The sequence below is a fragment of the Pocillopora verrucosa genome, chromosome 4 (genome assembly GCF_036669915.1).
Source record: "Pocillopora verrucosa isolate sample1 chromosome 4, ASM3666991v2, whole genome shotgun sequence".
Classification (NCBI taxonomy): Eukaryota; Metazoa; Cnidaria; class Anthozoa; order Scleractinia; family Pocilloporidae; genus Pocillopora; species Pocillopora verrucosa.
The window spans coordinates 12,783,398-12,795,711 of NC_089315.1; the positions used below are offsets into that span (position 1 = coordinate 12,783,398).

At 37.9% G+C, this 12,314-nt stretch overlaps 1 protein-coding gene across 3 annotated transcripts in view; it reads right to left on the reverse strand.

The window, feature by feature from the left end:
- The window catches only part of LOC131795997 (uncharacterized), a 32,179-nt gene extending 21,641 nt beyond the window's left edge, over positions 1-10,538 (reverse strand). The window contains exons 1-2 of one of the 3 annotated variants that reach the window (XM_059113642.2): positions 10,486-10,538; positions 6,012-6,112 (exon numbers count right to left, since the gene is read on the reverse strand). In XM_059113642.2, coding sequence (XP_058969625.2) covers positions 6,012-6,072 — 61 coding nt within the window. In that variant the 5' untranslated portion in view covers positions 6,073-6,112; positions 10,486-10,538. Of the gene's footprint in view, positions 1-2,414; positions 2,682-6,011; positions 6,166-10,485 lie in introns of those variants that run through there. The other 2 variants (XM_066164914.1, XM_059113641.2) reach the window with 2 other exon arrangements.
- Between the last annotated feature and the right edge of the window lie 1,776 nt (positions 10,539-12,314).

The window sequence follows — 12,314 nt, forward strand, 5'->3', positions numbered from 1 at the left end:
TAAACTCAATGTAACAACGAAAGGCTGTTTTTAGTAGCTTAAAGACTGACAAAATAAGAATCAAGAGACAGCCAAATGATTGTAAAGTTGTAACTAATGGCAGTGAAGTCCTCAGTGGTGTTGTTCTGCCTTTTTTTTGTCAATGTGAGTTTAGTTACTAGATAATTTCACATAACACAATAATATTAATAATGATAAAAAAATATTATTTAAAATATTACGCTTCATGTTATGTTCGTATCCTCCTCGATCATTTCTAGTTTTCAAGATTTGAAACCAGAAGTGCTACATCCTTCTATCGGCTTTTATTCCTTGATTAACTTATGCACGACTTATGGTGTAAATTTCCCTGAACAGCCCTCAGTTCTATTATTTCAGGAATGCTAAAAGATTATTTTATGGTTACATCAAAACAGCTATCCTAAAATAAGTATCTTTTACATTAAAAACTCGAACCGAACGATGTAAGGCCACCATGATACCTTTTACATGAGTTCCAACAGTAACATCTTAAATTGCTATGTTGAGATAGATTCCTAGGCAAAGAAATATCTCTTTGAACAATGCTGATCGCGATTAGAAACAAGTTCGTTAATGAAAGACTGAGATTACAACATTTCCTCTGCTGCTAGTACAGCAAAAGGAGAAATGTTTCAGTTCTGTTCTTCCCGCGGATATGTTTTCTGTAGTTCATCTGGCGAGGTATTTGCGTCACTCGGTATTAAGAAAAAATGTTCGTAAATTGAACGAAAGACTTTTTTTAACCAGTTCAGCACCGCATGTGCTGAAAAGACAACCGAACCGGTTTTCCCGAAGATAGAAAATTACCAGTAAGCTGGCGATAAATTATAAGACCGGGACGTAATATTATTTCGGCTGTCAAAATTTTTAGCGGTGATGGATTGTAAATTAATTTTGCTTCCTGGAATGTTAACCACATCAAGTAAAGCATTGTCTTCCTTGAAAAACCACCACGTAAAGTCGCAGGCATTTCCGTCAAAAGTATTCCCAGGGGTAGTTAGGGGGTGGACTCCAAAAGGCCTGTTTTGACCCATTTCCCAATATATTTTTATTCAAGCAAAATCGATCTGTCCGGGCCTTTTTTCAAGAAACTTTTTTGTGTCTTATCGAACATTTCTTGCCAAGATTGAAGTATGATCAACAGACGTGACTAGTCCACAATTCTTCAGGCCGCTCTAATGAAAACCGCAGAACACATTTCCTTTGGGAGGTGAGAAAGTCGAGACAAGAGTATCGAATAATCGCGTTGCCGTTTGGCATTACAATATTTCATTCGCGCATCTGTCTTGCGATCGAAACATTTCTGGAAGTAACAAAGGCTGAGGATCGGATTTTAGCTTATCATCAAACCCGTCACATTTTTTAAGTGACATAATGGACCTGTAAAAGCTTCGTATTGTGAAGGAAGGATTATGAACCGCACCAAGTGTTTACATTAGCCTCGCACGTCACTCCAAATTAAAACATATACAAATACGAAAGCGAGCAACTCGTGCTTCATTAAAGCATTTGCAAAAACAAAATACTCTTTGTACCGCGTGAATAACAAGATTTTAGAACTAAAATGGAACATAGGGGAAATCCAATTGATAAAGATTGGGGTATAATCTCTTTTTTTGGGTCACTTTCTCACCCACATCATTATTTCACACCTTGATGTGTCTACATGAAAATAGAAAGCATACCTTCGAAACAAAAGGAAGGTATTTGGGAACGGCTTTTTGAAATGTTGTTTCTAAGGTTTGTAAAACTCAAACACTCAACAAGGTTTACAAGCTAGTTTCTGATCGGACTCATCATTAGAAAGAGCTATATCAACCGAGTCAAACGGGTTTACAGTTGTAATTGGTTTTTCCTCCATGGAGAGTGAAATAATCCTGTGTAATAAATATTCAAGATGAATATAACTGAAGCAGAAAGTGCCTCGCGAAACAATTTCCCGGCACATAATCAAAGAGTAAGAGGTTAAATAAGGTCCAACAGGTAAAAATTACCACACAAGTTAAGTAAAGAAGTATCAGAAACTATCAACAGAATCAAGACGGGCGTTTAAAATTAAGAAAACTTAATCCTTCGCGCGTGATCACAATGTAGTTATTTCGACAGTCTCTACGTTGTAGTCATGTTTGCTAGCTCTACATGGTTGAAAGGGACGCACAAAATGCAAAGCTGGCTGACGAAATCGCTTCATGATAAGGATATTGACCTAACTGAAATTGTTTAGGGCTTAGTGAAAGCTATGCGAAATAGAGAACACCACGATTTTCAACAGAAGTCACAAAGGCCTCCATTCTAATTTGTTTCCCCTTTCGAATTAGTGCATCCTCTTAAAAGAAAATAAAAAATCGATCACAGCAGAGGGCAGGAGTGGTTTAAATTAGTGGCAAACTTACCTAATAGCTCGCCGGATGGAAGAAAAATGTGTACAAAGATATTAGCCAACAAAACAAGCAGCAAGATAAATCCTAGGACTACAACTTGTATCACCCAACGCGGTCGTTTTCTCCCCGAATTTAACTCGTGGTAGACTTTCATCCGCATTGTGGCTTAAATGTTGACTGAAATGTTCCCTTCCCTGATTAGTAGTGCTAAGGTTATCGATCGACTGGTCTGTGAGGTCTTGCAGCGTTACTCCTGTTACTACGAACGGCGTCTTGAAAAGAGTGATTACATTAGCAATAACATGTCGAGAGGAAATGAATTAAATACTTGTACTACGTAATGCGCGCGTCATGCCATTAAAATACACGCAGACGCCTTTGATTGTTAACTCGGTTTCCGCCAATAGGACACCGCGCTCAGGTTTTATCTCGGAAAGTGGAAAAGCTTTCAAAACTAGGGTTAGGTTAATTTTTGAAAGTCTTTGAAAGAACTACAAGCACGGTAGACAGTTACACTCACAGCAGAGGATGCAAAGACGTCTGGAATTACATCTGAGCCTTAGTTTAAAATGTTGATGTAAAAATTTTGTCGCGCAGGAGTTTACCAATTCACTCTCATATTGTACTTGCTATTTTAAAATAATTTTTTTGGTAACTAGATTATGCGCACAACAGTCAAGCGCGAAAACTCTTAGGGATAAAGATTGAGTTATCGATGTACTTACATGTCTTTGACTCGTTGACAAAGAGAAAATAATCTCAATTGTTTGACATACAGAGGGAAAAATATGCAATGTTCTTCAGAATATTTCACCGCACCAAAAGTGGTCTTGCAATGATAAATTAACTTCAAAAACTCCAGAGTCAAACTTTCAATAAACGCACTAGTATCTAATGTAAATCTCTGTTATGCAAATATCTTGTGCCGTATCAGATGTACCGATTATCAATTGTAATCTCGAGAAAACTGACAGCAAAGGTACGCGTTACAGACAAAGTTATCAACGCTACATGCTAGAGAGAAAACTTGCTGACCAGGTGAGCTGAAAATAATTTAAATTTTTCTCAAAACGCACTACAGACCCATGCGAATGGAGAGAGGTACGAGAGTGACCCAACGAGAAGAGTCGGAGCCTGAGATGAGTTAAATCGCATCATAGAACACTTTACTAATCCAAGCTTGACCTTTGTACATTCTAACAAGGTAACGAAAATGTCCCGCGGATTAAAGATTTATTGTTCTGCGTGGAGGGTGGCCATTTACTCCTAAAAACGGGTTCGAAACTAATTCCATAAAAAAAAATCCGCAAGAGAAGGCATTAACCTACTCATGAGGGTGAGCTGTATTTATTTCAATCATCTTTTTTGCTGCGTTGCAAACAAAGGATGAACCTAACGCAAGGAAATTAAATCCGCTTTGTGTACTTACCATCGTGTTAATAGTTACAACTTTATTATGTCTGAAGCAGTTATCGCACAAATGATTTCACATTTAGTTTTTTGTCTTACACATTCTTCTACATGTCCCCTTCAAGTGAGGGAATTCTCAGCCCAGGCCATCATTTTAAGGTTGACACAGAAATACAGACCGAGGCACACTCACTTTTAAAATGAGATATAACAAATGTAGAATTAGTAGTAACAATGACCGACACGTTGAAAAAGAAAAATTTTTTAATGCACTCAGGCAGAAAGGAAAAAATGCACGGCACAAAATTACATTCGAGGATAATATCCGGCACGTTAAATGTCTACGCATTCCCTACGAAAATGAAAGGCAAATGCATGATACACATTGCGTTGCATACACATTGCATATTTCATCTGTTTATACCTTCATTTTATTCTTTCGTTTCTATTTCGAATCCTGTCGGACTCGTTTTATCTTTTTATAGTGAGCTAATTCTTTAAAAAAAATGAAATCTTCTATTGAGGAGAAATTGCCACTTGAGGAATATGTTAAAAAAAAAGCTTAAGAATGTCCTTCAGCGGGATAAACAAAGACATTGGATTGTGTAAAATTGTATTTAAACTTACACAAAGGTCAAAACCGCGATAAATATGATCTTACTAATTCTTCCGCTAATAATTGTTCAGTTTGTTCGGTGGCTTTAAGTCACCGAATCCCCTTGTTGTGCCCTCTGACTACACCCGGCTTTTCATATTTGCAAATATCGATAAAGCAACAAACTACGGAAAACTGATCCACTCATTGTATGTTGTTTTTATAGAGAATCACAATAAGGCGCATCTCGGTAACTTCAAGTTTTACAGACATGATAACAACGAATTTTTTTTTTTGATGAGTTTAACACCTTCATAAGAAATCAATCTCACAACTCGATAATTCTTCAAGAGCCAGTAGTAGCTTACAATATTCCTGGCTACTACGGTGGTGTTGAGGTGAAGGAGATGATAAAAATTTCCTCATATGTCTGTTTTGTATAAGCGAATGGGTGTCTGGCAGACTGGAAACCGCCAAAGAAAAAAAAATTCTCATGAATGCAAGCTTGAATTAGTTGGACACACAAATTCAGCCTCAGTCCCAGTACTTAGTTGTTAGGCGAAAATTTAAGTGATGACGAAAAGAGAACTTTGTCACCACGTTATTACTCAATCATGAAATGTAGGAAAGCTGTAATTGGTAATATTTTCGCTGGAATCTTTGTGACATCCGGGCAAGGCGCCTGTTCGACTTTGGTTAATTTTTGTCACCTTCCTGCAGGCCTTCTTAATTGAATCAGTTAGAAAAAAATGGTCCTTGGTCCTCATTTGAGCCGAAAAACGCTCTTTCACTTAAACCTTCCGGAGTAGCGTGTCTGCTGGTGCGACTTTCACAAACTAATTCAAATATTATTCATAATCCACGTATGGCGCCGAGGATTTCAGTCAGTTTGTGTCAAAAAGTGAAAAATGAAGTAAGAACGACCCCACTGAAACCCCATGAGTCCGCACACAACATACTTTTATTCATGAAAGAATCTTCGCTAAATACTCCGCTTTTTCTAACAGATAGGATTAAAGGAATTAACGTCACCGATAATTTGTGAGATTGAGAACCCAAATGTGCATTTCAAACACAAAGTTTCGCTTCGAATTGACCATATCTTGGCTCTGTACATTTCCTTCTTCCAGACCACATTCCGGACACCATAACTCATTCTCACACATATGTCATTTTTACACCTTACACTCTTAAAAACTCACTCAAACCCCTACTTTTCTCTCATAATACTTCCTATTTCTTGGAGACTGCTCAGTTTGCTACAGAGCAGCAAAGTTTACAAGTTAGACGCGACTCCGATTCACTGTCCAGTGCCGCTGTCAAAGACGGACAGCACAAACACGCTTTTGTAAACTCGCCGACTTGTGCTTCAGATTTATTTCGCTGTTTTTTCGCTCTAAACGAACCACTTTCGGAGCTATTAAGGATCTGCCACAACGAGAGGAAATCCCAGTGAGTGATTTATAGCTTTAGCTTAAACTGCGCTGAAGTTTTCGCATAAATCAAGTGAAGCTTCGCGACCCGCGACAAGGGGCGGTCGAACCGAATATCGGTTTGCTCGGATTACATATTTACATTTACAGAAAGAGATAAAACCCACTTACCTCTAAAAATACACAGTATCAACATAGAAAAGATCCGCATCCATGCTCGGGACGGTCCCATTTTCGGCCAGAAGGCAAGTTGTTACTTTGTTTAACTGCGACTGGAATACAAACAATCAAGGTGCTTATATACTCTCTTATGGCCACTCAGATGTTGCGGCGTGCAACAGATAACAGAGCAATGACCGGCATGACAAGAGAGTTTTCTAGCGGGGCTACCTGCCACAGATGTCATCGCTTACCTGACATGTGTCAAGAGCGGGGAGAATTTGATATACGAGTATATGACAGCTAAGGCTACTTAGCAAGGACCTTACCAGCTATTTCTTTTAGCCAAATTTTCCAACCCGTTGCGATCCGCTTTATTTACTCTTCCTTTTGGTCCGCACTAAACAGAGAGTGGAAAGGGAGTTTTAAATCGATAAACACTGGACTCTTCTATCAATCCGGCCAACAACATGTAATGTGCAAAAGAAGGAAGACTTTCAAGAATTTTCACAGCTGCAAACCAATCACAAGTCGCGACTGAACATATGGTCTAACCGCACAAAAGTGTTATAAACCAATTGCCCCTTCAAACCCATTCAAGGCTCTCTCGTTTTAACAACTCCAACCTCCGTTTTATTTGGAGACCTGCGAGTTTTTTTCTTTGAAGCGGTTTTCTGCTAAGAAACTATTTAGCTAGAGTAAGAATTAAACATTCGCGTGGAGTAACGATTTTGATACAATAGCCCATTCGGCAGTTGTCAGGTTAGAACTGGTTTGCTTATTATATCACTACTAATTACTCTTATTAGTATCACAAATACCGCCTTTGGGAGATCACATAGCGCTATTGGGATGGGCTCTAACATTTGACACTACACATGTGAAAATCATCTGCTAAATTCATGCGTTGTGGGAGTCAAATCTTACTTTGCGCAAATTTACTTTCTAGAGTGTGCAATTTTTGCGCACTTTTGGCAACATTTCGAGGCTATCACTACTTGAGATCTTCTGGTGTTAATCCATTTGCTTAACATAAGGTCTGTGGGGAGCTCAGCCATGAATACTTGGCAAGCGGAAGTGATGTTGATTTACGAGCTAATGACAAGGCCGGAAATCCACTTGTCAAAGGAAGAACGCGATCGTGTTGTCCGAAACTGAAGGACTGTGGGAAGGCTAAACCTGAACAACAACAACATGTGAAACGAATTATCCAGTGGCGAATTTTTTTTCAACTTTGTTGTTTTCTATTCCCGGTATTTTACAATTTCTATCATAAAATATATGTCGTTTGGTACGGAAAATGATTCACCGCATCGAGAGTTTTTCTCATTGTAATAATAACGATATTTTCAACAATCCATAGCAAGGTTTTTGTACAATACGGTTAAACCGATTGTTTTTCTAAAGGAAACGATAGCTTTTTTCCAATTACTTCTTGATAATAATTTTGTAAAATCTCCTGTACAGGCCCAACAGCCGACAGATAATCCCAAAAGCTGATCTACAATGATAAGTGAAAAGTATGAAATACAGTCTCCATTATTTGCTTTCAAGATGAAGCCATTTTAAATTGCTTTTTCTAATAAATGAATCAATAAAATAAATAAGAAAATTTAATGTGACAGCAGGCGATGCTAGAAGGGTCGGGGTTTCGTACAAATTCACATTTGCTCAAGAACTCTGAAATACTTTGTTTTATAGCCTGAGAGGAGTTTTTGTAAGGGGAAAAATTGAGCAATTCTTCAGGCAATAATTATTTTTGTATGTCATTCACAAGGGATTACTTGAATAAATTGAAACTATTCTAAATAAATAAACAAATTAAAAAATAAAGAAAAGACACGAGCCAAACCTTTTTAAAGATCAACGGGGTAGTCGTTAAAGTGCCTACAAAGGTGAGAAACTAAACAACTGGTGGTTCATCGATGACTTCATAAAAACACTTTCAAGAGAAGGTCATGATCGATTTTTTAGTCAGGGACATGCAAATCTGCCTAAATCTTGGAGATCACAATGTAGAGGTAAGCTGGAAAATCAAACAAAAGACAATGTTCAATTCAACCAAATTCCCTTTTGTTTATTTTAGCACACACGACCAAATGCGTTGCTCGTTTGTTGTAAGCCAAAAAAAGATGAATAAAGAACACACGCGAGGGGACAGAAGTCATTCGTACCGTTTGAAGCTTAGTCACGACATCAGTTTAATTTTTTTTTTGCGGCTCAATACAACGTGAACAAAGGAAAAGCCTGAAACAGGTCATCAGGAACAGGGCATCACAGTGGTCAGCATAAACTTCAAAGAAAGTTTATGGGAAACTGAACAGAAGAAACACTGTTTAAAGGCAAACACTGTATTGTTGAAAGGCTAAAATGGTAAGATGTTGATAGCGTGTTAGGCTTAATGAGGTAGTTTGTACAAAAAATTTCATAACAGAGGGTGACTAAATTAACCTCTTCGAAATCTAAATATTCATTGAGCTTAGTTACAATAACAGAATTACGTTTTATTTGCTGATATCTTTCTACGAGATTTGATGCTGCTCAAAGATGGATGGATGGATAGGGAGTCATCCTGGAGACATTCGAAAAGAACATCTCATTCCCCTCTAAGAATTTCAATGACAAGCTTCGAATCACTTCAGTTTTCGTTGCAGATACTTGTTCAATAACTCTTTTACATCCTTGAAAGCAACTTACTTCACTTTTATGTAAAACATCACTGAGGCTCAGCAGTTTAATGTCTGTGCCTGCCTGACACGAGTGTACCTTGTATAAGATTAATATGACGTGAAAATGACCAACACTTTCCAACTTATCATAAGCAGTGACTAAGCTTCAGTAAGAGTGCTCGAAACGAAGCAATATCATGTGAAAATTATTCTTCAAACACGAAAAATAAAATTTTCTGTCAACTGTTGTCTCAGAAACCTGACGAAATGAGAGAGAGAAATGCGCGATGGAACAACATCCGTCCAAGGGGAATGGCAACACACTTTAGAGGGTCGGGAAAAGGCCAAAAGGTTTATCCGTTAGGCGTACAAATTGACGAATTTTAACCTTTAGTCGTAAAAAAAAATTAACCGTAGAAAAATTTCTGGTGACCACAATCGAAAGATATTGACCATTAGCCGTAAATTGGCCGAAATTTTAATATTTAGTCGTAAAAGGTGCCGTCTCCCCATTGAGACTCTCACATCATAACTTCAGTAAAGCTAATTCAACTGAGATGAACTACCGCATAGTGGACCGTTAATCCCCATGTCTAAGACTTAAACCCTTGAAAAAAGAGATCTTGAAAAAGATGTCTGTGCTGACGAACTTTTTATCGCCAGAGTTTGTCTAGTGTAATATTTGTTATGATGCTTTTGATATGCTGATGTTTGATCAAACCCGTGAAGTAGCAAATAAACAATAAACAAACATGCAAAATAAAAACGTGGTCGCGGTTCCAAGTTATAATACTGATTACTTTTGTTTAATGACAAGCCAGGTGACAAACAGCCATAAATCGACATAAAGACGCTTCTTCTTAAGAGTTAAATCGTGTTTTACTCATAAGCCGGAAAGCTTTAGAAACTTCAACAAGCCTGTTGCCTCAATCCGAATTACTGGGGATAAACACAGCTTTATCTGATCTTGAACAATGTCTGTTTATGGCCGATACGATCGTGGATCGTCATATGTGGTACAATTTGCCATTTCTGAGGCCATATTATCTCATCTGTCCAGAATTACCTTTGTTCTCTATTAATTATTCCTGCCTGGTCTTTATCATAAATATTCTGTTAAGGCCAGCTTCTCATTTTCTCGCCGTTTGCAAATTGGAGATATCTTGACGTAGCTTATTTGACATCACCCGGCTTAGAAGTTAAAACGTTTCTTCCATTCGGGTGAAGATAAGTGGAATTAGCAGAACATCGAAAGACCCCAATAAACTTTGAGATTATCGCTGTTTGAGTGCTGGGCAAGCTTTACATTTTTTAGGTCATCCACGTTAGTGTATGATCAACCCTTGAATTAAGCGCTAACTTAATCACCTCCGTTATAAATCCGTCACATAAAGAGCAGTTTGGTTATGTATACTGATAGTTATAATGTCTCCCTCACCCTTGAAGAAAAGTGCATGAGATATAGAAATTTGCTTGCCTATTTAACTTTTGAAAGGTGTTCTGAGATCTCTTCGAGAAGCGACGTTATGAACGATACTCACGTTTTTAAGAGAGATATTCAGACACATTGTTTCAATCGAAATAATCTGGATTGTCTCAAACTTACTTTCAAATTTATCGAGAATTTTATCAGAAATTTCTTTACGAGACATTTTTATATTTAAAGATAGATTTCGTTTCTAAAACAGTAATTAAACAATAAACCCCTGGATATGCAGCAGATTGCTGAACACCGGAAACCTTTGACGCGACCGCATTTCAAACATTTCATTATTCCTCGTACTAGAGAAAGAGGTATACGCAATTTTGGTACTCACCTCAAAAATTAAAAGAGTTAGCTCCACCCGATAGTCCAAACAAGAAAGGAAGCGACTATTCTGTTTTTGCGGGACAATCGTGTGATCTGCGGTGAGAGAAAGGAAATTGCATCAATACTTGGTCGTCTGCGTTAATCACAGGGGCGGAGTTTTCGACAGGATTGCGTCAAACATGGGTAGAAGACTGCCCACAAAAATTGCCGACTTGTCATACAAGCACTTGAAAAACCTTCAGAAAAGTGCCTTAGAATATACGGAAAACTCTCAAAACTTAACAGAATGTCGTAGTTTCAAGTCTTAGGTTGTAGAATCACAAAATAAAAAATTCATTTTTTATTTCGGTGTTTTTCTCAACAGATGGCGAGCGAGTGTCACCCCACGTCATACCTAAGTTTTGAACCGTTGAGTTTATTTTTAGTAGTTTGCACGAAAAATATCTCAGAATTATCACCTAAAAACTTGCACCACTTTTAACTACATTTTTTTTATGGGAATCATGAAAGTTACCTCTCAATGTCACTATATAACCCTTGGCCTAGATACACTTTTCTGCAAGTAGTACAATCGTTGAAAAAGTGACCAATTAAAGTGTGTTGTCGTTTGTTTTTGAAATCACCACACGCGGTCTTTAGTGGTTTGGCATGATGGATTGCAATTTCATCATCTGAGCGGAGTCTGTGGATTGACTAAATTAAAAGATCGGCAGGCTTTATTGTTCACATCTTTGTAAAATATATATCACAGATTTAAATACCAATAAACAGACTTAGATCTATAACAGCCCCACCTTTTGTTGTGTTTCGTTTTATCTGTTCTATCAACTTCCAAGACTATTTAATATCATTCGAAACTGCCCCTGGTTTATTTTTCATTGGAGAATATGGATAAGAGCAAACTTTGACATACTGTGTTGGTAGAGGAAGTCCACTTAAGCCTCAAACTCCAATTAACTGTCAATAACCGGAGAATAAAGATGCCTCTCAACCTGCTGGAGGGATCGATCACGACAGTCATTAGCAGGAAGTTGTGTCAAATTGTGTTTTACACGTTCAATTTTGCCAACAGCCTCAACGGATAATTGAGGTTAATTACAGGGGTGGAGCGAAGAGCGCATCAAGGAATCCGACACTAATTGTTTCAACGGGGCAAGGTGCTTTACCTGTCGCAGTAAATCTGCTGTCAGGAACGCATCTGTCAAAGAGCAAGCGGTGATGAGCACTCTTTAATCTCATGCCTCGAAGCCAAGAAGTTATGTGAAAACTTAACAGCCCTGATGTGATGTTTTCCTTTTCCGTTCTCCTAAAAGATGTTTAGCTTATATGTTTTGCGCAATTTTTTTACTCGTTCCTCTGGCGATCAAACCATTTGGAATGAGCAATTTTGTTTACTCTGATTCCGTCATCCTATTATGCGAGGTTACTAAAGGTAACAAACAAAGGTTAAACTGAGTTATCCCCTTTAAGCGTTCAGCAAAAATTGACTCTTAAACGAGGATTTAAAGTAGTTAGTGCACAACTGTTAAAAAAGGTTGTTGCGTCTATTTTTTGAATCAAGAAAGATATATGTTCGACAAATGGCGATTTTGATCATAGAAGTAGTTGTAAGATAAGACTCTGCATGGCGTGAGGTTTAATAAAGTAAAGTGTTGTTCGATCGACCTAGAGGCGTTTCGCTGGTGAGTGCCGCCGATTGGCCATCTACGCTGACAACAGCTGATCTAAACTAACAACTAAAAGGTCTCCACCTATTTGAGAATATCATTTGTGAAAAAACGTACTCCTGTGATACTCAAAAATTCAGTGTGTGCTCGGCTAAGACCCTTTTGGTGC